Raw genomic sequence first — 25,677 nt, forward strand, 5'->3', positions numbered from 1 at the left:
CATATGGTCACCTTATCTTCGATAAAGGAGGCAAGCATATACAGTGGAGAAAAGACAGCCTCTTCAATAAGTGGTGCTGGGAAAATTGGACAGGTACATGTAAAAGTATGAAATTAGAACACTCCCTGACACCATACACAAAAATAAACTCAAAATGGATTAAAGACCTAAGTGTAAGGGCAGACACTATCAAACTCTTAGAGGAAAACATAGGCAGAACACTCTATGACATACATCACAGCAAGATCCTTTTTGACCCAGCCCCTAGAGAAATGGAAATAAAAACACAAATAAACAAATGGGAGCTAATGAAACTTAAAAGCTTTTGCACAGCAAAGGAAACCATAAACAAGACCAAAAGACAACCCTCAGAATGGGAGAAAATATTTGCAAATGAAGCAACTGACAAAGGATTAATCTCCAAGATTTACAAGCAGCTCATGCAGCTCAATAGCAAAAAAACAAACAACCCAATCCAAAAATGGGCAGAAGACCTAAATAGACATTTCTCCAAAGAAGATATACAGATTGCCAACAGACACATGAAAGAATGCTCAACATCCTTAATCATGAGAGAAATGCAAATCAAAACTACAATGAGGTATCATCTCACACCAGTCAGAATGGCCATCATCAAAAAATCTAGAAACAATAAATGCTGGAGAGGGTGTGGAGAAAAGGGAACACTCTTGCACTTTTGGTGGGAATGTAAATTGATACAGCCACTATGGAGAACAGTATGGAGGTTCCTTAAAAAACTAAAAATAGAACTACCATACGACCCAGCAATCCCACTACTGGGCATATACCCTGAGAAAACCATAGTTCAAAAAGAGTCATGTACCAAAATGTTCATTGCAGCTCTATTTACAATAGCCAGGACATGGAAGCAACCTAAGTGTCCATCATCTGATGAATGGATAAAGAAGATGTGGCACATATATACAATGGAATATTACTCAGCCATAAAAAGAAATGAAATGGAGGTATTTGTAATGAGGTGGATGGAGTTAGAGTCTGCCATACAGAGTGAAGTAAGTCAGAAAGAGAAAAACAAATACAGTATGCTAACACATATATATGGAATCTAAGAAAAAAAAAAAAAAAGGTCATGAAGAACCTAGTGGCAAGACGGGAATAAAGACACAGACCTACTAGAGAATGGACTTGAGGATGTGGGGAGGGGGAGGGGTGAGATGTGACAGGGTGAGAGAGTGTCATGGACATATATAGACTACCAAATGTAAAATAGATAGCTAGTGGGAAGCAGCCGCATAGCACAGGGAGATCAGCTCGGTGCTTTGTGACCACCTAGAGGCGGGGGATAGGGAGGGTGGGAGGGAGGGAGACGCAGGAGGGAAGAGATATGGGAACGTATGTGTATGTATGGCTGATTCACTTTGTTATGAAGCAAAAACTAACACACCATTGTAAAGCAATTATACTCCAATAAAAAATAAAAAATAAAAAGTTATAAATTCTGTAAAAATAGAAGATGCTGGCGTCCTGGCTTCCCTGCAAGGGTAGTTCTCCAAAACTGCTCTCTCCTAGATCTCTATCACTGACTCATCTTTAGACCAAAAGCACCAGAAGCAAAGTCATCGTCAGAACTCAGCAGCGCCTTGTTCTCTGCTGTCACCCCCCCATCCTTACCCCAACTCTCCCCAAGCTCTTTTTACTCCAGGTATCAGATTTTGTATTAAACCATTAATGGTAGTTGCTAACGCAACATACTCTTAATATAAGTCCATTTCAAAATTAACATCATGGGGCTTCCCTGGTGATGCAGGGGCTAAGAATCCGCCTGCCAGTGTAGGAGACATGGGTTCGAGCCCTAGTCCGGGAGGATCCCACATGCCGTGGAGCAACTAAGCCCGTGTGCCACAACTACTGAGCCTGCGCTCTAGAGCCCACGAACCACAACTACTGAGCCTGTGTGCCACAACTACTGAAGCCCGCGTGCCTAGAGCCCGTGCTCCACAGCAAGAGAAGCCACTGCAATGAGAAGCCCGCGCACCGCAACGAAGAATATCCCCCGCTCGCCGCAACTAGAGAAAGCTCACGCGCAGCAATGAAGACCCAACACAGCCAAAAAAAAAAAATTAAATAAATAAATTTATAGAAAAAAATCAACATCATGACCTATCATTAGGTAATTGACTAAGGTTATATTCATTGAAAAAATGTTAGCAATGGAGAGAGTGGAGGAAAACATCAGAAAACTGTTAAAACGCTTCCAAGAAGACCAACACAGGCATATTTGGAGTAATGTAACTTGCATCCTTCACGCTGCTCACCAATGGCTTTTGGCTTGAGCACTGTCTCTCTGTTCAGTTTTAATTAGACAGAACCCAAGGGGTCAGCTTTGATTTTGAAACAGAACTGTCACCGACAATAAGAGTTCCCGTGTAGGAGGAAAACTCCCTATCATTCTCTTAGCAGGGCTTGTAGAGAAGAATGAATAATATCCAGCAAATTCCAAATTTCATTGATGTTAAAACTCACACTGTCTTGCATTGTAACATCTCTGAATTTCAGGTTCATCTTACAATGAAAGGCATTTTATAATCATGGTTGGTCAGGTGACAGCTGAGATGTTTTGTCACTGCCTGAACACACACAAACTCAGTGGTTATTCCTGGTGGGATGACTTGGCAACAGTAATCTCCATGTTTCCGTCAACAAGTTGTATAAGGACCATCTGGAAAAGAAACATGCTGCCTGTTGTCTGAAAACCTTCTGTTGACACCTTCAGGTAAGATCAAGAATGTGCCAGCATTAAAAGGTGTACATGAGATGTTAGTGGCTTGAAGGCAAACAATAGTGAAGTACTCTTTAAAATATTGCATCACCAGCACCTGGTAATTATGGACATCAACAATTTTGAGTCAAAAAATGATTCAGAAGAATAGAGATTCTGTGTGTGAAGAGACTATAGGAGTTCCTTAATGAATTTATTTTGCTTATATTTTCCTTTTTGTGTGGGCACAAGAATGAGGTATAACGATGTATGTCTACGTCTAAAAGCTCTCACTCAATAAATATTTTAAAATTCTAAATGATAAAAAAATCTTTTACAAATGATTTAATTGGGAGTATCTTTCTTTTTAATAGCAGCTCTTAACATTTTTGATCTGAGGACTCTAATACTCAAAAATTAAGGAATATAAAGAACTTTTGTTTATGTAGTAATATCTATCTATATTTACCATATTAGAAATTTACACAGACATTTTTTATTGAAGTATAGTTGATTTACAATGTTGTGTGGGTTTCAGGTATACAGCAAAGTGATTCGGATATATATATTCTTTTTCCGATTTTTTTTCCCTTATAGATTATTACAATATATTGAGTATAGTTTCCTGTGCTATACAGTAGGTCCTTGTTGGTTATCTATTTTATATTTAGTAGTGAGTATATGTTAATCTCAAACTCCTAATTTCCCTCTAATAATCCCTCTCCCCCCTTTCCCCTTTGGTAACCATAATTTTGTTTTCTATGTCTGTAAATCTATTTCTGTTTTGTAAATAAGTTTATTTGTATCTTTTTTTTTTAGACTCCACATATAAGTGATGTCATATGATATTTGCTTTTCTCTATCTGGCTTCACTTAGCATGATAATCTCTAGGTGTATCCATGTTGCTGCAAATGGCATTATGTCATTCTTTTTTATGGCTGAGTAATATTCCATCGTGTCTATACATCACATCTTCTTTATCCATTCATCTGTCGATGGACATTTAGGTTGCTTCCATGCCTTAGCTATTGTAAATAGTGCTGCTATGGATGTTGGGGTGCATGTGTCTTTTATAGTTTTCTCTGGGTATATGCCCAGGAGTGGGACTGCTGGGTCATATGGTAGTTCTATTTTTAGTCTTTTAAGGAACATCCATACTGTTCTCCATAGTGGCTGCACCAACTTACATTCCTTTTTCTCCACACCCTACACAGAGACTTTTAATACTGAAGAATACACAAGTACATGTTCCATTAGCTATCAGAGAGATAATGCCATCACACAACACATAGCCTCTGAAAAACTTCAGTGTACACTGGTGAGAGAATGAGAGCAAAAAGGGCAGATAATGTCATAGTGTTAAGAGGAAATGAGCTTTGACCTGAAAGTGATCTCACACTCTGAGAGCCACTGGCATGTGAAATGATGGTGTGTTTTACACCAGCAGAATTAATGAATATGAACACATTTCCACCTAAAATATTAGAAGGAGTAAAACCTTAACATGGAGAACTATTGTTGGGCAGTTGGTGTAGCACTGTGAGACACTGAGAAATTAACTGATGTACTTTTCTTTTGTGTCTGTGGGAAACGTTTTCTTCCTCCCACTTCAGCGGCCAGCTCACACTGGGTATCCTACAGGTCTGGGTAATTCTGACCTTAAGAGAAGGTCATTGGGTCCTGAATTTCAGGACACAGTGGAACTGGCTGTTTAGGAAGAGGACAGAATGGGAGTTGGGACAAAGTTGAAAGGAGGAGTGTGGTCTGGCTCTGGGGGGAGAAAGCTGGATTTCCTGGAGACTAGGAGAGGGGTGGGCCTTGCAGTTTCTGCCGGTGATGGAGAGCTGGAAAGACAAGTGATTGTCTGTGCAGGTACCTGTGGAAGAAGGACACTGGGGGCATAAGGCATTGGAACACCAGCCAGGGTCCAAGGGGACTGTCAAGCCAGAGAGAGGTCAGCCTCTGGGCAGGTTCTGGCCTTCCGGGTACCATGACAGCTGGAGCAAAGAGATCCTAGTGACAGTCACCTGACCAGGGCCTATTCTGCCACTGCCATCTTGACCTGGAATCCTAGAACTGCCGAAGGAAGAAGGACCAGAGCTATGACAAAAACTAAAATGACAGGCTTTCTCTTTCTTCAGGAATCGCTGGAACCAGATTAGCTTTGGTTTAGAAACTACAGAATAGTTACAGCAGCAAAAGCAAAGCAGTGATGAGCAGATCTGAGATCATGCTGAATTTGATTTCTAGCCCTGACACTTACTAGCTGGAATGGCATTGCTGATAGAACCCACTTCGCAGGATCCCCTCTGGGAGCACTAAGTGAGTGACACACTCGGAAGCTCTTCAAACAGCGCCTGGCACATAGTAAGTGCAATATACCTGTCATCATCTCTTGTACCTGGGATGTTCTGGAGGTGTCATACCAGCCACACTGCATCTTTTGGGGACTGGGATAGCTGAAGTTTGACCCTATGTGTAAATGAGGACTACATTCTAACACTGGAGTCCACGGGACCGAGGGCAGGAAAGTATTCAAAACTGCAGAAGCGCTCTACCCAGGTGTGGGTGGCAGAGGCTGTGTGGGAGAGTCCTCGGCTCCACTCCAGACCCCAAGGTCTTCCTGCCTTAGCCCAACGCGCCAAGCAAGCCGGAGGGACTGAGGGCTTTTCTCGGCCATGAGTGCAGGCGTGCCACGTGCACTCGGACATGTTCCTCCGACATGCAGGCAAGTCCGAGCAAAGGCTGCCACGATTTCTTAGGGGCCGGGTCCTCCTGGGTTTCTTAATTTCTGGGTTTTCAAATTTTTGCCAGGGCGGGCTCTGGCGCTCTTTGCGCAACTGGGGTAGGGGGCGCCTGCAAGTCTGAGCCGCAAGGTGGGCGTGGGCAGGCCCGTCAAGGCCTTTGCCACCTGCTGGCAGCAGACGCGTCCAGAGGTGGGGGTAGGAGGAGACAGGTCCCCTCCCCGCCAGTCTCCCCTGCCCCGCGCACCCCGCCTCCGGGGTGGGCGTGGCCGGGGGCTCAAGGTCCCGCGGGCTCCCCCAGGGGGCGGAGCCGAGGGAGGGGTCTGCGAGCCAGTCACGTCCTACGCGGCAGAGCGGAGCCCTGAGAGGCCGGCCCGGGAGGCGCCACATCCGGCGGCTGTCCCGTGGTGCATAAAGCCGCCGCCGCTGCTGCCACCACCGCCGTTGGTTTCCAGCAGCAGCTCTGGCCTCCTCTCGGCTGCGGGAGCAGCTGCTCCAATGCCCCAGAGCGGCCATGAGCTCCCCGCACTGGTGGGACCAGCTGCGGGCTGGCAGCTCGGAAGTGGACTGGTGCGAGGACAACTACACCATCGTGCCTGCCATCGCCGAGTTCTACAACACGGTGCGGAGTGCGGGAGTGGGGATGGCAGCCGGGCTCGTGGGAGGGGGCTGTCCCCAAGCGCCGCCGCGCCTGGAGCCTGGACCTGGGTCTGCGCGTGCATCTGGGGCATTTTCGCTCCCGGGCCAGAGTCGACCCACGCCCCCTCCCCTGTGCGCCTTCCAGTTCTCCATCTGTCCTCCTCTCCTGTCCCTATCGCCGACATCTGGGCTCCTCCTCCTCCTCTAGTCATTTCTTTCTGATGGCTCTATTGTCTTGTTTGGTCCTCACCTGTCCCGGAGCCAGTGCTCCGTGTCAGCCCATTCTTCCAGTTTGGGTCATTGGGGGCGGTGAACCCACCAGGACTACTCCCTTAGTCCCTTAGGATCTCTGTGGCGTGACGCACTTGGGTCGCATTGTGCGTTTTTGCCCTGAGCACCTGCTCTAGGAGTCCGGGGAAACGGGGAGACCTCCCGGCAGGTCTCTGGGGCGGGGCCCACTCCGAAGGTTGGCCCCGCCCCAAGCGTACACCAATAATAGGTCGAGTTCCTTTGGGCCAGAATCAGGTTAACTGCTACGAGTTCTTATTTCCTTGCCTTTAGTACAGAGTTTCACACCAGCCCCAAGTTCAGCTCCCCCAGGCCTGTGCATTCTTCAGTTATTAAGCCTGGGAAGTGAAAGGGAAATTTGGGAGGGATCGTGTGCGTGTTTTCTGGACTTGCCTAGGTCTCTAGATGTGGGCAAGACGAAACTTCCCCACTGCAGAATCCTGTGTGCTTTTAGTCTTTGTGGGAGGGAAAGCCTGCAGTTGGGAAGGAAATGCCTCTTCTTTTTGCTATGCGCATGCCTCAGGATTCTGGTACCAAAATGTGAGACTTTGCATGGTCATTTCTGTGGCTTTTCATTTCACTGCCCTAACATGGAAAACAGGAACTCCCGGTTTAAGAGTCGCTGTGAATTTGAGGTTGTTCTTTAGGATTTCCCCCTTAGATTTGCTGGAGAGAATGTTCTTGGCTTGAGTCAAATACTTCTTGCCTGGAAGGATCTCCCATGAGCTAGTCCCTGTCCTATTCATTGATGAGGAAACTGAGCTCTCCCCAGGGGAGCTGCTCTGCGCACATTTCTGGCATGGCTGGGGCCACAATCTAGAGCCTGCACTCTCCCTCCCCTCAGGGCTGAAATCCATTGCTGCCCTCCCAGCAAACGTTCCTCCTTTTTTTTAATGACCGGATTAATTCCTCAAGGAAACCTGGCCCTCTGCTGCCCCTAGACGCTGTGACGGATGCAGTCAGTGGAGGTGGCCACCCTTCACCTATTGTACAACCTGTTTCAGAGCATGCTATCAGGTGTGGGCAGGTGCCTTCAGGGGATGAACTGGAGCAGGGCTGGGTGCTTTCAACGGCAGTAACTCAGTTTCTCCACTTGTAAGTGGAGAGTACTACTAAGGATTTCACCAGAGTTAAAGAAGAAATGACAGCTTGGGGACAGGTTCTCACACACCCAGCAAGGTAATTATCTGTGGAGTCTGAGGCCAGCAGAGTCAGGCCTGGTTATTTGGCCAAAAATGTTAGTGTATAGCTGCTCTGAGTCTGCCTTTAAAAGCCCCAGAGTGCTGGATGAGGGGGAGAGCTTATTTTGTCTTAACTTTTAATCTAGTCCCATTGGAGCTGTTTCGTAGTGAGTGCCAAAGTCTTTTTTAGAAATGAGCTGTTGATCTTCAGCTGCAGTGTCTGTGGCTGATTAGCTCTGCTGGTCTGCCTGGCAAACCTAATTCTTTGGAATACTTGTAAACCGCAGAATTTGCTTTAGCAAAGTGGAGAGATTGAGGGTCTCAGAGAAGTAGTTGGCCATCAAACTTCGTAGAGTGTTGATCCAAAGAGTTTACCAAAAAAACGTTTCCTCCTCTTCTTCTCACGTCCTAGTTGTCCTCTGATCCTCATCATAGGACAAACCCATGCTTATCTTACGCCTGTATTAAGGAAGACATCGAGCTGTTACTTGGTGACAAACATCTCATTAAATCCTCATAGCAAGGCAGCAGGCCTAATTATCCACTTTACAAGAAAATAATAATCATTACTCATTTTGAGAAAAAAATTAAAGGAATAAAGATGTAAAATAAGGAGAAGACTGGGAGGGGGATCTAGAACCGTCTTAATGGAGCTTGGCAATAGCACATCACTACTGCAACTTCAGTTACTCCTGGCTACCACTAGTTGTTCGCTATGTGTTGAAGCTCTGCTGGGTACTCTACAGTCACCCTCAGCAGTGGGTGCTATTTATTACATCCGCTTCATGAAGGGGGAAACTGGGGTCTAGATAGATTTTGCAACTTGCTAAGGTCAAGAAAATGGCAGAACTAGAGTTAGAACTTGGACGGTCCATTTGATCCTACTAAAATACTGCTCTTGCAGATGCAAATGCCGTTGTAGCTACTTTAGATTTATTTATTTAGCATGGTACAGGTATTTATTGTTCAGTCGTTCTTTAACTTAAAACTCCTGCATTGGGACCATTTGATCTCTAGGCTAATCATGGTGTTTGATATGGGGAAAAAAGTTTTGTTTAAAGTAGTTTTTTTTTTTTTTTTGGCCGTGCCATGTGGCATGCGGGATCTTAGTTCCCCAACCAGGGATTGAACCTGGGCCCCCTGCAATGGAAGTACAGTCTTAACCACTGGACCACCAGGGAAGTCCCTTAAAGTAGTTTTTTGTTATTGTTGTTTATTATAAAAGTAACAACATGATCATGGTAAAAAAAAAAATCAGAGTATGCAAGTTATAAAGCAAAAAATACCCTTCTGTATCTTTTCAGACATTTTATAAGCATGCAAAAAAACGTGTATTTGTGTAAACATAAAAGATATGTGTGCAACGTGTATATACACACCACAACCCAATTGAGATCATACTACAGAAACTCTTCTGCACCTTGGTTTTTTCCCTTCAATTTGTCTTGGAGATAATCCCATATTGGATCATATAGAATTATCTTCCTCTTCACAATGTCTATACAGTATTCCATTTAATGGATTGACCATAATTTATTAAACCAGTCAATTCATTATTGGTGGACATTTAAGGCAGTTTCTGTTTATTGTTTTCATTTTGGTTTCTGAACAGTGATGCAATGAATATCCTCAAATAGGCATCTGGATGTACTTCTCCAAGTACTCATTCTAGACGGGAAATTGCTGTGTGGAGGGGAGTATTTACTTCAAAGGCTAATAATTGTTGCTTAATGGTCCACCAGAGAGAGTACTCTGATCTGTGTTCCCACTGGCGATGCTCCCACAGAGCATTTTGCTTTTGGTCCCCGCAAATCTCCATTGCCTCAAATTTTGTCATTGTCCTTTGCGTCAGCCAAGCCCAAATATCTCTTCCAAGAACACATCATGCCCTTACACAGTCTTTTACTTTTGCACATTTTGTACTGTTTCTTCTAAATACAAGTTTTATTGAATTGAGTTCCTTTTTATGTTTTAAGTTTTAAGGCCCAGTCACACTAAAGAGAAAGACTCCAGACCTAGTAGCTTTGGAGAAAAGGGGCGTATGCCTTTTAATCACCGAGCTTGGCCTTTGGGAATTCTGTTGGGGACTCAAGGGGACAGAAGGAAATCAACTGGTGCTGAAAAAAAGTCTTGAAGCAAAATATATGCCTAAAATCAGTCCATGATCTGTCACCTCTCCTAATCAGCTCTGCCCCCAATCATCAAGTTAAGTAGAGTTCTCTTTATATGCCAAAGCCCACATCCCACTATCTGTAGGGCAGAGTTATCCATCAGTCAGTCTATCAGTCTCTCCATCCATCCATCCATCCATCCACTCACCCATTTGCTGGGCAACTGTGTGCCTATCACAGAGACCAGACCTGCAAACAGTCATCTGGGTGGTGAGGACCATAGGAGAGGTATGTACAAGTCACCGAGGTGTTATTAGTACTCTGCTGGGGGTTGGTGTACTGTGGAGGTGAGGTGCGGGATTGTGCAGGAAGGCTTCTGAGTCAGGTGACCAACTTGTCCTGGTTTGCCTGGGACTTGCCCATTTTTAAAACTGAAAGTCCCACGTCCTGGAAACCCTCCTCAGTGCTAGTCATACCAGGACAGTTGGTCATTCCAGAGACAGAAATGGAGCAATGGAATGGATAGTTAGGAATCTGCTTACGATTAAGATACATAGACAGCCTACTCAGCCAGGGTAATGCCCCTAGCTGTTTATGAACTTGCTGTTCAGAAAAACTTACAGCCTGTTGCTTTGTCAGTATTTACGCTCTGTCTGGGAAAGTGCACAATCACATGCGTCAGGATGAGATTGCAGTGTGTTCCTGAGATTATTTTGGTACAAATGGCTGGTAGGAATTCATAGAATGAGGAACTTTCTAAGGAAATAATAAATTTTAAAATTGTGGTTTGCTTTTAATTAAAAAAAAAAAATCTGTTCTGCAGGCATTGAACAAACCAATTCTCCAAAGGATAATCCAACAATAGGCTTTAAAAAATACCCCTTGGCTGAACTATTCAACTTTAGTGAGCCACACAACTTTGAGGGGAAGTTTCATTTCTCAGTAGACATGGAGCCATTGAATCTGTCTTTCAACAAATGAATCTTTTACCAACGACTTGTTTGCTTTTCCGTATTTCTTTAGGAGTTCCTTCCTCTTTTTGTCTTGGGGAGCGTCTCCCTCTAATTTGGTCTTTTCCTTTTCATAGATTGATGTCTTTTTTTTTTTTTAATTGAAAAAAAAAATTTTGGCTGTACCATGCAGCATGCAGGATCTTAGTTCCCTGACCAGGGATCAAACTCGCCCCCTCTGCACTGGAAGGGCGAACGAAGTCTTAACCACTGGACCACCAGGGAAGTCCCCATAGATTGATGTCTTTAAAAAGCATGGTGGAGACCAGCAGGCACTGGTAGATGGGCTGTGCAGAAGCAATAATGTGATTTCAGTGTTATTTGGGACTGTTAAAATGGTGCTTCTAAATTGAACTCCCTAATATGGGCATTAAAAATATTTGAGGTATCATAATTTTACTGCAGGTGTAATAAACGACCTCATGTTTTTGTGACTAGTGTGTAAATACATTTAAAGGTTATTATTGTATACATTGCTAGTGGTAACATAGATTGAAAAAGCCTTTTAAGGAGCAGCTTGGCCATAGATAGTTGCACCTGGCTGAAGCAAAGGAGATTGAGAGAACTTGAGGCAATAAACATATACAGTTGGCCCTCTGTATCCATGGTTCTGTATCTGTGGATTCAATCAATTGTGGATTGAAAATATTTGAAAAAAAAATTCCAGAAAGTTCCAGAAAGCAAAAGTTGAATTGCTGTACACTGGCAACTATTTACATAGCATTTACATTGTGTTTACAACTTTAAAAAAAAAATTTATTTTTATTTATTTTTATTTGGTTGCGCCAGGTCTGAGTTGCAGCAGGCAGGCTCCTTAGTTGCGGCTCGCCAGCTCCTTAGTTGTGGCATGCATGTGGGATCTAGTTCCCTGACCAGGGATCAAACCTGGGCCCCTTGCACTGAGAGCATGGAGTCTTAACCACTGCACCACCAGGGAAATCCCTGTATTTACAACTATTTACATAGCATTTACACTGTATTAGGTATTATACATAATCTAGAGATGATTTAAAGTATACAGGAGGATGTGTGTATGTTATATGCAAATATTATGCCATTTTATATAAAGACACCTGAGCATCCAGGTGAGTTTGGTATCTGAGGGGGTCCTGGAACCAATCCCCCATGGATACTGAGGGACGACTGTACTGGGGTAAAAAGCTGTGTTATATTTATTCCCTGGCATTGTAGGTGGGGCTGCAAATTGGTGCGCCTCCCACTGGGGAATGGCTCAATAAACTGCTGCCGTCTGCAGCACTTACAGCAAGTGTGATAAAGCTCTATGAGCTAGGATGGAAAAGTTTGCAAGGCATATTGTCGAATGAGAAAAGGAAGTTGCAGAATGATAATATTGTAATATATGATATATATGTATTCACATAAATGCAAAGAAATTGAAGATTATGAATCCAAGAAGAGGGGATATCTCCAGGGAGGAGTATAGAAAGGAAGACTTTAGTTTTGTAATGTATTCTTTTTCTTACACGGAGAACACATTCATGTACGTGAAAGGAGAAAGTTACTTATAGTATAACAATTCCATTTCCCTCCCTCTTCTCCCCTGTCACCTCCTTTTATTCCTCCTACTTCTATGTTTAACAAAAAGGAGAGCCGTGTTTAAATCACATAAAGGTCGTAGGTGCACAGTGTGTGATGCAATTCAGAATTTTTAGATGCCCATTGAGGCATGAAGCCAAGGAGGTCAGAATGTGGTTGGGTGGGTTGGAGGTGAAAAAACATCAGCTTGGGGCAGTGGAAGGAGTGGCTGGATGCTGGCCCCAGCTCTGTGGGTCACTGCCTCTCTGACTCTGGCCAGCCTGGGAGCCTTTCTGGGCCCTTAATTATATCCCCTTGTAAAGCAAATGATCTTTAAGATCTCCCATTTTAACTCTTAAAGATCTCTGATTTTTTTTTTTTTTTTTTAAGATCTCTGATTCTTTAAATGATTCCAAGGAAAGTTAAAGACTGTGATAATACGTAGACCCTTGTCCTGATTCTTCCTTCTCTGCTTCTTAGTAAATAAATGAGAGTCGGCTATATTTCCAAGTCTGGAGACTGCATACCACCTGGGACAGCTGAGGCCATTTATCCAAACTCTCGCCCCGGGTCACCAGTAGCTCAGAGGGCTCCTAGTGGGGAAAGAGGAAAAGGTCCCCATCAGAATGGGCCGACTAGAACAAGGTACCCCCTTCTCCAGAAGGATGCAGCGCCACGAGGGATTTCAGTCTTGAACTTGAACCAAAGGCAGCAGCCTTGCTCCTATCGCACCCCTGACCAAAGGTCTTGTCCTCTCTTTATTTCTCTCCCACTCTGTCCTTCTCCCCTTTGTAAAGACTGTGTCATTCCCATCCCCTCTTGTTCCCAGATGGTGACAGAGGCGTGCGTTAGCTACTGTCGTTGCCAATTCCTACCTGTACTACACCTCAAGTTCTGGAGTTTGCAATGCATCTTGTTTAGTTGTGATTTCCTTGGTCTGGACACGGGTTTGAGCCCTGGTCCGGGAAGATCCCACATGCCGCGGAGCAACTAAGCCCGTGCGCCACAACTACTGAGCCTGGGTGCCTAGAGCCCGTGCTCTGCAACAGGAGAAGCCACCACAATGAGAAGCCCGCGCACCGCAAAGAAGAGTAGCCCCCGCTCGCGGCAACTAGAGAAAGCCCGTGCACAGCAGCGAAGACCCAACACAGCCAAAAAAAAAAAAAAAAAAGAGGCAGGAAGAAGCCCCCTAAAGGGTTATTAAAGAAGTTGTGAGTTTTCCTGGTTGTGCTTTTTTTTTTTTTTTTTTTTTTTGGTTAAAAAAAGATGTATGGCCGCATTCATCTCCATTTGCAAAGGACATACTGGGAACAAGCTGCTTTACTTTTTGCCCTTTTACTTAATATTCATCTTTTCGTTTTACATTTTCTCCCCCCAGATCAGCAACGTCTTGTTTTTCATTTTACCGCCCATCTGCATGTGCTTGTTTCGTCAATATGCAACATGCTTCAACAGTGGCATCTACTTAATATGGACTCTGTTAGTTGTAGTGGGTAAGTGGATTCGTTTGCGAGCATGGGCTGAAAGGGAGGAAATGGAATTCTGCACACTCCCTGACCCCTTTGAACATTATGTTTTGTAAACCAAAGTCATTCTGACGTCTTAGCAAACTTTTATGTTGTTTGCTAGATGCCAAAAGGAGGACTCTTGGGCTTGATAACAAGGTTGACTGTAGTTATCACAACTGCGTTTGAGAATTCATTTATGTAATAGCTATTGGTGTTGTGCCAGTGCAGTTTTCTGTGAACTTCTGAAGAAAGTCATGTGGAACAATTGAAGTCTGATGAAACTGTGGTTTCTAATGGACTAAAATAAAAGAAAACAAATTCTAGATGTTTGATCCTTCATTATTCTGGGAAATACTTGTATAATTTTCATTTCCTTCCACAGGCAGATTGGGAATTCTTAACAGTGAGAGAATGTTGACTTTTATTTATTGCCTGTTCCCATGAGGGCTTGGTGGATGAAGACAGAGTGTTTTTGTGCAGTTATTAAAGCTCTGATGTGCTGGTGTTTGGGCCCTTCTTCAAATCCTCTTTCTAGACTTGAAATCTGCATGCCTAGGTGGTGTTTCTTCCTTCAGTTTCTTTTCTCAGAGAGATAGAGCGACCTGGTCATTGCTGTTTGTGAAAGGGCTATCCTTAAGCAGTGTATTGAATTTGTGAGTCTGTTCTTCTATGTGACCTTTTTTATTGGTTGTAATTGATTCTAGGAATTGGATCCGTCTACTTCCATGCAACCCTTAGTTTCCTGGGTCAGATGCTTGATGAACTTGCAATCCTTTGGGTTCTGATGTGTGCTCTGGCCATGTGGTTCCCCAGAAGGTATCTGCCAAAGATCTTTCGGAATGACAGGTAAGCTTGTACTAAATTTTTGCATTTACTACTAGGTGCGGTACCCAATATAACGATGTATTGGATTGGCCAAAAAGTTCGTTTGGGTTTTTCCATCTTACGGAAAAACCCGAATGAGCTTTTTGGCCAACCCAATATATATCAAGAAAAATCACAAAATAAAAAAAAAAAAGAGCTTCCCTCGTGGTGCAGTGGTTAAGAATCCACCTGCCAATGCAGGGGACACAGGCTTGAGCCCTGGTCTGGGAAGATCCCACATGCCGCGGAGCAACTAAGCCCGTGCGCCACAACTACTGAGCCTGCACTCTAGAGCCCGCGAGCCACAACTACTGAAGCCCGCGCGCCCAGAGCCCGTGCTCTGCAACAAGAGAAGCCACCGCAATGAGAAGGCCGTGCACCGCAACGAAGAGTAGCCCCCACTCACCGCAACTAAAAGCCTGCACACAGCAACGAAGACCCAACGCAGCCAAAAATAAAATAAATTAGAAAAAAAAAGAAAAATCACACCCTATTGAGTCTAACCTAGTGATGAGCTTATCATATACTTATTTAATATACACTGATTGTACTGTCAGACCAAAAACAAACTGCCAGATAAAAAAAGGTAATTTTAATATGCTTGGGGAAGATGTTATCTGATATTAGGGACAAAAAGTCAAATATCCCCCTTATTGGTACTAGCAAAACTAGAAGGATTTTCAGTGGAGGAGAAAAGACTGAATGGTAGTTCAAAGACCTTTGATTTCCTGCTATAATATTTCCTGAGTCCCACCCAACTCCACTAGTTTTAAATGTTTACAGTAGAATCCACACTGAGGAACTGGTTCTTGGAGCTATAGATAATATTCAAATTGTGTCAGTATTGCTTCTGATGAGAGCTACACACCAACACACACACACACGCACACACGCACACCCCTTCAAGCTGGAAATCCAGTATTTCAGGAAGGGATGCATTTTAATATCCATTGTGTTATTCTTATATGGTTATTTATCCAGTAAATATTTTTTGGACTTACTATTTACTATGAACTATTTACTATGAAGTTTTCTAGGCACTAGGATATAACAGCAAACAAACAGCAACTTCTCTGCCCTTGATGAGCTTACACTGAAGTTGGGGAGATTATGAATCAACAAACAAACACAGAAATAATATTATGTTAGGGTGTGATAGTGCTATGATGAAAAATGAAGCTGGTAAGGGGGTAGTGGTGACTTGGGGTGCTGATTTAGAGTTTGGTCAGAGAAGGTCTTTCTGAGGCACTCTTGTTAATATCTGAAGTAACAGAAGAGAGTCCGCATCATAAAGATGAGAAATTCTCCCAGAACTCATTACTAATACGTTTCTCTGTGCACACTGTTTTGTTAAGATATATATATAGATAGATAGATAAACAATCCAAAAATATGGATTCAATCAAGCAAGCCGTGTGTGCCCAGGGAAGAGCTATACCAGGAAAATAAAAGAGTTCATTACAGTGTTCCTGGTACCCTGAGTGGGAATAGGAGCAATGCAGCTATTAGAGACGCAGGCAGTTCTCTATGGATGGAGGTGGAGGAGCGTCAATGAAACGTGCTGGCTGCAAAAAGCGCATTGTAGAACTGTGTGTGTAACACCCTAATTTTAGAATGGATGAAGCCTCTTTCTGAGTATATGTCTTTGTATATGCACAAACGTGCCTGGGAGGATGAGGACGGCAACTGCTACCATTGGCTATTCTTAGGAATTGGGGTGGAGAGAGAACTTTCACATTTACCTTTAATCTGTACTGTTTTACAATTTTTTTTTTTTAAAAGAGCACATGTTAATTTTTAATCCTAAAAAAATGCATTATTAAATGAGGTAGGGAGAAAACATTATTTATTTATTTATTGGCCACACCACATGGCTTGCAGGATCTTAGTTACCTGACCAGGGATTGAACCTGGGCCCCGGCAGTGAAAGCACTGAGTCCTAACCACTGGACTGCCAGGGAATCCCAAGAAAACATACTTTAAATGAATTAGCTGTACAGTCTTCATCCTGGGCAGCAAGATTTGAATTAAATAGTATTATCTCTAAATAACCATTGAGCAGATAGAAGTATCCTCAAGAGGTTACTTATCCAAAAATGAGAGAGAGAGAGAGAGAGAGAGAGCAGCTGTTTACAAGTAGAAACGAAAAGGAGGGTGTTCCTGGTCTTAGATGAAATACGTTCTCCATCGTGCTGAGACCTTCTCCAGAACAGAAACCGGAAATAGCCTAAGCCAACTTGCTGTGTTTCAGTTGTGTGTCTTGTTTCCTTGTTCAGCTTCAGGAGAATGACTGGGGGGTAATCAGAAAGCCTTGGGAGGTAGGGCAGGGGTGAGGGCAGGGGTGGAGGTAGATGCCACTCGGGCAGGGACACGACGTGGCTTGGCCAGTGGGGACTTTTTGCCTCTGCCTGAGAAGCACACCCCTTACCTTTTGGCCTTTTCTATGGTCTCAGAAGGTGCCCACCAGTCACCTCCATGCTTTCCCTGAGCACACGTGCATTAGGTTGAGAGCTGAGCAACCACTTTGCTCTTAGATGTGATTGTTCAAGTCCTGGGATCTGAGTGAGAAGCTGACGAAATGGGAATAAGGGTTTTGTTTGTCTGTGGTGCTCTGGAGGCCTGGGTTTGAAATTCCACTGGACAGTTTTTAATGTGTTCATAAAGGAGAATCTTTTTCTTTCCTTGTCTCTTGGTGGGTGCAGGAGAGAAGAAAATGGGGCAATGCTGTAGTCATGAAAACGTACCGACTTTGATAATGAAACACATTTTGAGGCAGGGAGGTCTGTGACCACCCGGGACTCTTCCATCGCCAGCACTCTGCAGCCTTTCTCTGGTGAAGATGTGAACTCTCTGCCTTCAGTCTGGGGAGAGTCCTTTGGAGGCGCTGAGCGCCCTATATGTCTATATCCTTGGCTTTGGAGACCCACCTGGGTTTGATTCCTAGCTTCCCTGCTTACAAACTGTATAACTTGTCTTGACTCTTCAACTTTCTGTTTCCTCATCTGTGGAATTAGGTGACTCATGGTGTTCACCTCAGGGTTCTTGTGAAATGGTCCTGCAGAGCACTGTGTAGAGTACAAGAACATGGTCGGTGCTTAAAGTCAGCTTTCGTTGTCACCAGTGGCACGTGGAAAGTTCTGCCCAGCATTTCTGAGATATGCATACCAATTGAAGGGGAGAATGAACATTGCTAATTTTAACGAGCAAAGAAAGAAAAGGTGCACGTTATAGGAAAGGTAGCTCACTGTAAATAAGGATTTCAGCTCTATTTGTTGGCCTTCAATTTGCCAGTGGTGGGGAGAGCAAGCAGGCCAGAAGGCCAAACCCCTCTGTGTGGGCTTCACCACCCATGATGCGGGGACAGGTGACAGCTCTGCAGTGGAATGGCAGGCCAGACCAAAGATTTCGGGTCAAAACCAGGAATTCTGGAGACTGGGGAGTGTGTGTTTTAACTGCCTGAACTTACACGATAGTTAACATTTGTCTCCCCTCAGCCCCACCTTTGTTTTTTCAGTGATCTAGACTTTGCTGGAATATTTCTAAAAACCTATTAGGAGTGGTTCCAGTGTGAGATTTCTAGAGAAGAGAGGGGAGAATGTGTTGGCTAAGTGACTTTGGATCAGACAAATACGGATTTCAATAACAATCCAGCTTTTTTTTTTTTTTTAAGCTCTGATGCCTCATTTTGCTCATCTGTAAAGTGGAGATAGTAAAAGTATCTACCTTAGGGGTTAGAAATATACGGGAAAATCATATCAAGTGTCTCTTACACAGTAAAGACTCACTAAATGCTAGAAGTTTTTATGAATGGCTAATACAGATAAGAGTTTTGAAGATAAAGATATCTAGAACAGCAGGGAAATTATCAAAGTTCATATGTAAATAGAAGTAATTAGTGGGATTTTTTTAAAAAAGGGCTGTCTTTCATCTTGCCTGGACTGTCTGAAGAATTGTCAGGATATACACTCAGCTGTTGATGGTTGTTAATAATTTGACATTTTTGTTTTGAGAAAAAGAACTTTTGTAGGCTAATTGTATCCATTTTCTAAAGAATTTATCTTGGTTTTTATGATGTTGCATCTACAAAATGTAGGGACAGCCCTCACTTTATGATCCAGTTCATTTTTTGAATCCTGAATAGCAAGGTTGCAGGCTGAGGTTTGCCTGTCCTGCTCGCTCTCTGCCTGGATAACCTGGGGCCTCCATCTCAGACTCTCTGGGCGTTATCAGTTCCTTAGGAGATGACAGGGGTGGACCTTCCAGGACCAAATGCTGGAGTCCTGTGAGTATCAGGGGCTTGTTCTAAATAGGTTATATTTTAGCCTTAAAGGGGAGTTTAAAGCAGTGGATCTTAGCCAGGGACATTTCTATCCCATGCAGGCCATCTGGGAAGTTTAAGGACATGTTTTTGTGGCCCCAGTGATGGGAGGTTTGATCATCCATAAATTCCATTTCACTTCAGAAGAGTAAAGGGGGCATTACCAAACATTTGATATAAAAAAGGAGCTCAGGGCCTGATAGGGCTGAAAACCATTGCTTTAAAGGGTAGCTAATGATAAGAACAGTAACAGCATTATTATAATAATATTATGATGATGGTATTGGGTTGCTAGATTTTAGTTTGGGGAATACAGGAAGAAGGGGTGCTAAGGGTTCCCTGACCTTGTGTTCAGCTTGAGCCCATAATGGGCTGGAAAGCTGAAAACAGGAACAGAGGCCACAGTAGGGGTTGTTTAGAAAACACCCGATGGGGGTCCCTTGCTTCCCGGATATTTCTAGCTCTCTCTGTCCCCAGGGCCTCTGGTGACTGTGGGGTCGGCTGGTGACCTCTGTTGACTTCTGCTGGTTGCAGAACCGTGCGTTCACACGATGTCCTCACTGGTTAAGCTGCCTTCCAGAAGTGCATTCCTGCACACCCTCTGGGGAGTGGTAGGGAGGTGTCTGCCCACATTACCCTTAGAGAAAGCATGTTTCGTCAAGCTTGTTGCCTTTGATCTCTTCTGCAGAACTATATAGAGCCTTTGCTGATTGCAGCACCAGCTCAGTCAGCTTTTCCCTGCGTGTGATATTATCAACAATGATGTTATTTAAAATAACATTTCTTCTCAAACGATGGTCATGGTAACAGAAATAATGGATTTTCTTAGCACACACCATGTACCAGGCTCTGTGTTGAGTGCCTTAATGCTTGTAAGAACACCATGGGGCAGGTGTCTTGATTTCCACACGGAACACCTGAAGCCCGGGGAGTTTTAGTGACCTGCCAAAGACCCCAGCGCTGCTAAGTGATGGAGGCAGAATGTGAACATAGTGGGTCTCAATGTTGCTCTCCGTGTCCTGTGCCTGAGTCCTAAACAATTGGATACAGAGAGATGATGCAATTTGGAAGTATCTGATTATGTATTTATGCAGTCTAAAAGGCAAAAAAGCCTTGACGTGTCACAGAACCTCAAACCCAGTAACAGAGCTACCGTGGGTCCCCAGGGGCCATGCGCATGCTTGGGGCTGGGGCCGTGTCACGCTGCCGTCCTCAGGCTGAGCCGCAGACCTTTATCCGGTAGCTGAAGGATGCTGGCCAAGGCCAGGAAAAGAACATCGTTCTCCTGAGGATTTGCTGCCTGGATCCCTTCCCATATACATATATTTTCCCTCTGGTTGAAGTTCAGGGCTACAAATCATGTTCATTCCAGTGCGAAAGTTGGCAGCTTGATCAATGATTTCCTGTGCCTTGATGATAAGTGGTGTTCCTCTTGAAGAGATCCATTTGTATTTTGAAGGTTTCAATGCACTTTGATTTCTTTATAATGGAATTTCATTCAGATTAGCTTCCTAACTGTGACCCTTTCCAGGGCTCTTGGCCAAAGTAAATTGTGCTAATGAGGAATGACAGAAACTTCAGGAAAATCATGTGCCCCTAAATTTCAGTCATGGATATGGCCTTTGCGATCATCTAGTCCAGACTAGACAGGAAATTTATAGATAAGGAAACGGAGTCCCAGGGAGAGAAGAAGGAGCATGTCCAGGGTCACGTCGCCACTTCTAGCTCTTGCTACCGAAAGCACCTTCACTGAAGGGTGTAAGGATGGTATTGATTATTTTTCTAAGACTTGTCACGTCGAAAACCTAACACAAAATTCCAATGCATACTAGACTGGATTGTCAGTAAATAAAGACACTAGAATTTTAGACTTTTGTGTGCTAGACACATAGGGCATTTTTTTTCTTTTAATCTAGGAGTTTTATGGTTTGTAAATGGTCTCTGTTTTTCTTATAAAAGTCATACGTGTTCACCTTGTAGAACAGGGGTTGGCAGACTATGTTCTTCATCCAGATGGGCCCCTTGCCTGTTTTTGCAAATCAAGTTTTATTGGTGCATAGCCATGCCCATTTACTTACTTGCTGTCCACAGTGGCAGAGTTGAGTAGCTGAGGCAGAGACCCTGTGACCTGCAAAACCTAAAATATTTGCCATCTGACCCTTTACAGAGAGAGTTTGCCCAATCATGCTGTAAAACATCTGAAAAAAAAAATACAGAGAAATGCCACTAAAAAAAAATCAAGTATTCATATCTCACCCTTAGGGATTTAGGTTGATTTTAATTTTACCATTTTCATGGCTAAATATTTTGAAAATTTCTTACTGTTTCCCAAGGATAAATTCCTAGAATAACCGAGCCAGTCCGCGAGAATGGTTTTTAGGTTCCTGGTACTTAGTGCGGAATGTCTTTTGAGCTTGCACTCCCATCAGCAGTGCCCGTACTTTGCCAGCATTCAACAAACCAACACGACCTCCTTTGCTAATGGATTTGGTTTGCTTTCACCCATGTAGGGGCAGGTTCAAGGCGGTGGTCTGCGTCCTGTCTGCAGTTACAACGTGCCTGGCGTTTGTCAAGCCTGCCATCAACAACATCTCTCTGATGACCCTGGGGGTTCCTTGCACGGCGCTGCTCATTGCTGAGCTAAGGAGGTGGGTGCAGGTCTTCCTGCCTGGCCCTGAAGCTGTCCCTGGGATAGGAGCAAACCAGCTCCTGGTTCTTTTACTGCCCTTGAATGTGGAAGAGGAGTTACTCCTCACAAAGAGTAGTTCCTGACTTTTGGATTAGCATCAAGTTGCCTGGTTTGGTTCAAAATGTTAGTGATCTCATTTCCAGAAAGAGGGGAGCAGTGTGTGCAATGCATCCCAATGATTTGAAACTAGCTTAGGAGGAACATCTCAAGGACCTGGTGAGTGCCTAGACCAAGCTGCCTAGAGTTAATTTGCTCATGTGACAAGAATAAGGAGAAAAGCAAAGTCCTAGAGAGGCTATTGCATTTACACACAGAAGGAAAAAGAAATGAATGTCTATATACAAAGCAGCACTGCTACTTTCTCTGAGGCTTAGTTTCTTACAGTCTATCAGGTAAAGCCTTGGCTGTTTGCATAAGCATTTTCTTATGGGAAGTTGTATGTGCAGAGTTCAGATTGATATCCAGAAACATTTTAGTTTAGCTCTTGTGTGTTTATGACTGTCTTACTCAGCCCCAATTAAAACACAACTCAACCACTGCCCTTATTGTAATACTCTTTGAAAATGCTTCTTTTTCTCTGCACTCACTTGTAGACGTCCATTTTAATTCATGACTCACGGTCATGGACATAGATTCTCTTAATTGAAGTCTTATATTTATCCACCTTAGTGAGAGTTTCTCTGTGTAATGTGTTATCAGCTTTCTTTCAGTCTTTGTTTTGAGTGGAGACATGTATATATTTCCTTCCATTGCTTTGCCTCTGGGTGTTGTTTTGATTATCAGCAATACCAGTCAGGGTCAAAGGTGGTTGAAGAGGTATTTAAACTTGCTGGCTGGCAGTGGAAGGACTCTGTCCTGTCTTGTCTTGTCTTGTCTTGTCGGCTTTGAGTAGCCTTCACGGACCTGGGAAGTAAGAGACCCATTTCAGAACACTAACAGATCTTAAAGCTCTTTGGAAAACAATTATTGGGTTGGCCAAAAGTTTCATTCGGTTTTTTTCCATAAGGTGGCTCTAATAGTACTTAGTTGTCTTTAACTTCATTCAAAACAATTTTGTTAGATTGTATGTGACAGCTGTCATATTAGCGTGCATTTAAAAAAACCACTTATGGGACTTCTCTGGTGGCGCAGTGGTTAAGAATCTGCCTGCCAATGCAGGGGACGCGGGCTTGAGCCCTGGTCTGGGCAGATCCCACATGCCACGGAGCAACTAAGCCCGTGCGCCACAACTACTGAGCCTGCGCTCTAGAGCCCACGAGCCACAACTACTGAAGCCCGCGCGCCTAGAGCCCGTGCTCTGCAACAAGAGAAGCCACCGCAATGAGAAGCCCACGCACCACAATGAAGAGTAGTCCCTGCACGCCGCAACTAGAGAAAGCCCGTGCACAGCAGCCAAGACCCAACGCAGCCAAAAATAAATTTAAAAAAAGATTTATTAAAATTGGTGAATTTTTGTAGCCATTTTAATATTGAAGATGGACGAAAAAAAGCAACATTTTTGGCTTACTCTGCTTTATTATTTCAAGAAAGGTAAAAATGCAACCAAAATGCAAAAAAAGATTTGTGCAGTGTATAGAGAAGGTGCTGTGACTGATCGAACATGTCAAAAGGGTTTGTGAAGTTTCGTGCTGGAGATTTCTCTCTGGATGATGCTCCCCGGTCGGGTAGACCAGGTGAAGTTGACAGCGATCAAATCGAGACGTTAATTGAGAACAGTCAACGTTATACCATGCGGGAGATAGCCGACATACTCAAAATATCCAAATCAAGCGTTGAAATTCATTTGCACCAGCTTGGTTATGTTCATGGCTTTGATGTTTGGGTTCCACATAAGTTAAGCAAGAAAAACCTTCTTGACCGTATTTCTGCATGCGATTCTCTGCTTAAACGTAATGAAAACCTTCTATTTTTAAAACAAATTGTGACGGGCAATGACAAGTGGATGCTGTACAATAATGTGGAACAGAAGAGATCGTGGGGCAAGCGAAATGAACCACCACCAACCACACCTTCATGCAAAGAAGGTGATGTTGTGTATGTGGTGGGATTGGAAGGGAGTCCAGTATTATGAGCTCCTTCTGGAAAACCAAACGATTAATTCCAACAGGTACTGCTCCCAGTTAGACCAACTGAAAGCAACACTCGGTGAAAAGCATCTGGAATTAGTCAACAGAAAACGCATAATCTTCCATCAGGATAACGCAAGACTGCATGTTTCTTTGATGACCAGTCAAAAACTGTTACAACTTGGCTGGGAAGTTCTGATTCATCCGTCGTATTCACCAGACATTGCACCTTTAGATTTCCATTCATTTCGGTCTTCACAAAATTCTCCTAACAGAAGAAATTTCAATTCCCTGGAAGACTGTAAAAGGCATCTGGATCAGTTCTTTGCTCAAAAAGATAAAAAGTTTTGGCTGAGTAATATTCCATAGTATATATGTGCCACATCTTCTTTATCCATTCCTCTGTCGATGGACACTTAGGTTGCTTCCATGTCCTGGCTATTGTAAATAGAGCTGCAATGAACATTGTGGTACATGACTCTTTTTGAATTATGGTTTTCTCAGGGTATATGCCCAGTAGTGGGATTGCTAGGTCACATGATAGTTCTATTTGTAGTTTTTTAAGGAACCTCCATACTGTTCTCCATAGTGGCTGTATCAATTTACATTCCCACCAAGAGTGCAAGAGGGTTCCCTTTTCTCCACACCCTCTCCAGCATTTATTGTTTGTAGACTTTTTGATGATGGCCATTCTGACTGGTGTCAGGTGATACCTCATTGTAGTTCTGATTTGCATTTTTTTGTTAATTAGTGATGTTGAGCATCTTTTCATGTGCTTTTCGGCCATCTGTATGTTTTCTTTGGAGAAATGTCTATTTAGATTTCCATTTATTTTGGTCTTTACAAAATTCTCTTACTGGAAAAAATTTCAATTCCCTGGAAGACTGTAAAAGGCACCTGGAACAGGTGCTCAAAAAGATAAAACATTTTGCGAAAGTGGAATTATGAAGTTGCCTGAAGAATGGCAGAAGGTAGTGGAACAAAAGGGTGAATACGTTCAGTAAAGTTCTTGGTGAAAATGAAAAATGTGTCTTTTATTTTTACTTAAAAACTGCAGGCACTTTTTGGCCCACCCAATAAATTGCCGATAAAGACATCTGAATGGATTTGTAACAGTCAGCCCAGTGATTCTGCCTGCTATGAGGCCTGAAGTCAATAGAATGTTCTGCACTTAGCTATGTTTCTTGAGACTTCATTGCAATCTAGTTGTCATTTTAACTCCTGAGTCTAATCATCTGTTTTAGCCTATAATTTTGTTAAAAAATAGCTAAGGAAAGGGAAACTTTTAAATTCATATTACCTAAACAAGAGCAAATGAAAGACAAGTGGTTAGGGCAGATGATTTTAAGGTTTAAATTCTGCTTCACAACTGTGATCTTTAAGCAGGGAAACATATCTTTCTTTAATACTCCAATCTTTGAAAGTAACTACAGAGGAAATAATTTCTGTTCCATACTTAAAATCTTGGCCCCTGAAAAGCTAGTCATCACTACTGCTAATTGGTCTTCATCACGACATTAGCAAATTGTCGCATCATGGGAAGTATCCCCCCTTCCATCTAGGGTCAGCCTTTCTACCCCTTGATTACTCCTTCTTCTCCTATGCTTAGTTTACCCCTGTAAGTTGTCTACTGTGTCATCCCTCCCTCTCCAAAGGATCTATCCCATTATCCTGCAGCCGTGTTTGAGTCTCCCCCATCTTCTCTAACACCCAAACCTGGACTCAGTCACATCTGTCTCCAGCCATCACCCTCTCTCTCTCTTGTCTGTCGCAGCCACACTTATTTAAAAGTTGTCTCCAGGGAATTCCCTGGCTGGTCCAGTGGTTAGGACGCGGAGCTTTCACAGCTGTGGCCCGGGTTCAATCCCTGGTCGAGGAACTAAGATCCTGTAAGCCGTGTGGCGTGGCCACACACACACACACACACACACACACACACACACACACACAAATAAATAAATAAAAGTTGTCTCCATCCATCA

The 25,677-nt window shown here is 43.5% G+C and overlaps 1 protein-coding gene and 1 pseudogene across 7 annotated transcripts in view; one reads left to right on the forward strand and one right to left on the reverse strand.

The window, feature by feature from the left end:
* LOC309663710 (cytochrome c oxidase subunit 6B1 pseudogene) overlaps positions 1–25,677 on the reverse strand; it is a 523,800-nt pseudogene that overhangs the window by 141,899 nt on the left and 356,224 nt on the right. The gene's annotated exons all lie outside the window — the stretch shown is intronic.
* Positions 5,846–25,677, forward strand: part of ACER2 (alkaline ceramidase 2) — a 51,540-nt gene continuing 31,708 nt past the window's right edge. For 4 of the 6 annotated variants that reach the window (XM_082468052.1, XM_082468054.1, XM_082468051.1 and 1 more), the window contains exons 1-4: positions 5,846–6,107; positions 13,629–13,743; positions 14,463–14,604; positions 21,451–21,588. In XM_082468052.1, the coding sequence (XP_082324178.1) occupies positions 6,000–6,107; positions 13,629–13,743; positions 14,463–14,604; positions 21,451–21,588 (503 nt within the window). In that variant the 5' untranslated portion in view covers positions 5,846–5,999. Of the gene's footprint in view, positions 6,108–13,628; positions 13,744–14,462; positions 14,605–21,450; positions 21,589–23,736; positions 25,612–25,677 lie in introns of those variants that run through there. The other 2 variants (XM_082468049.1, XM_082468050.1) reach the window with 2 other exon arrangements.

Source organism: Balaenoptera physalus (genome assembly GCF_965194825.1).
Source record: "Balaenoptera physalus genome assembly, chromosome: 7".
NCBI lineage: Eukaryota > Metazoa > Chordata > Mammalia > Artiodactyla > Balaenopteridae > Balaenoptera > Balaenoptera physalus.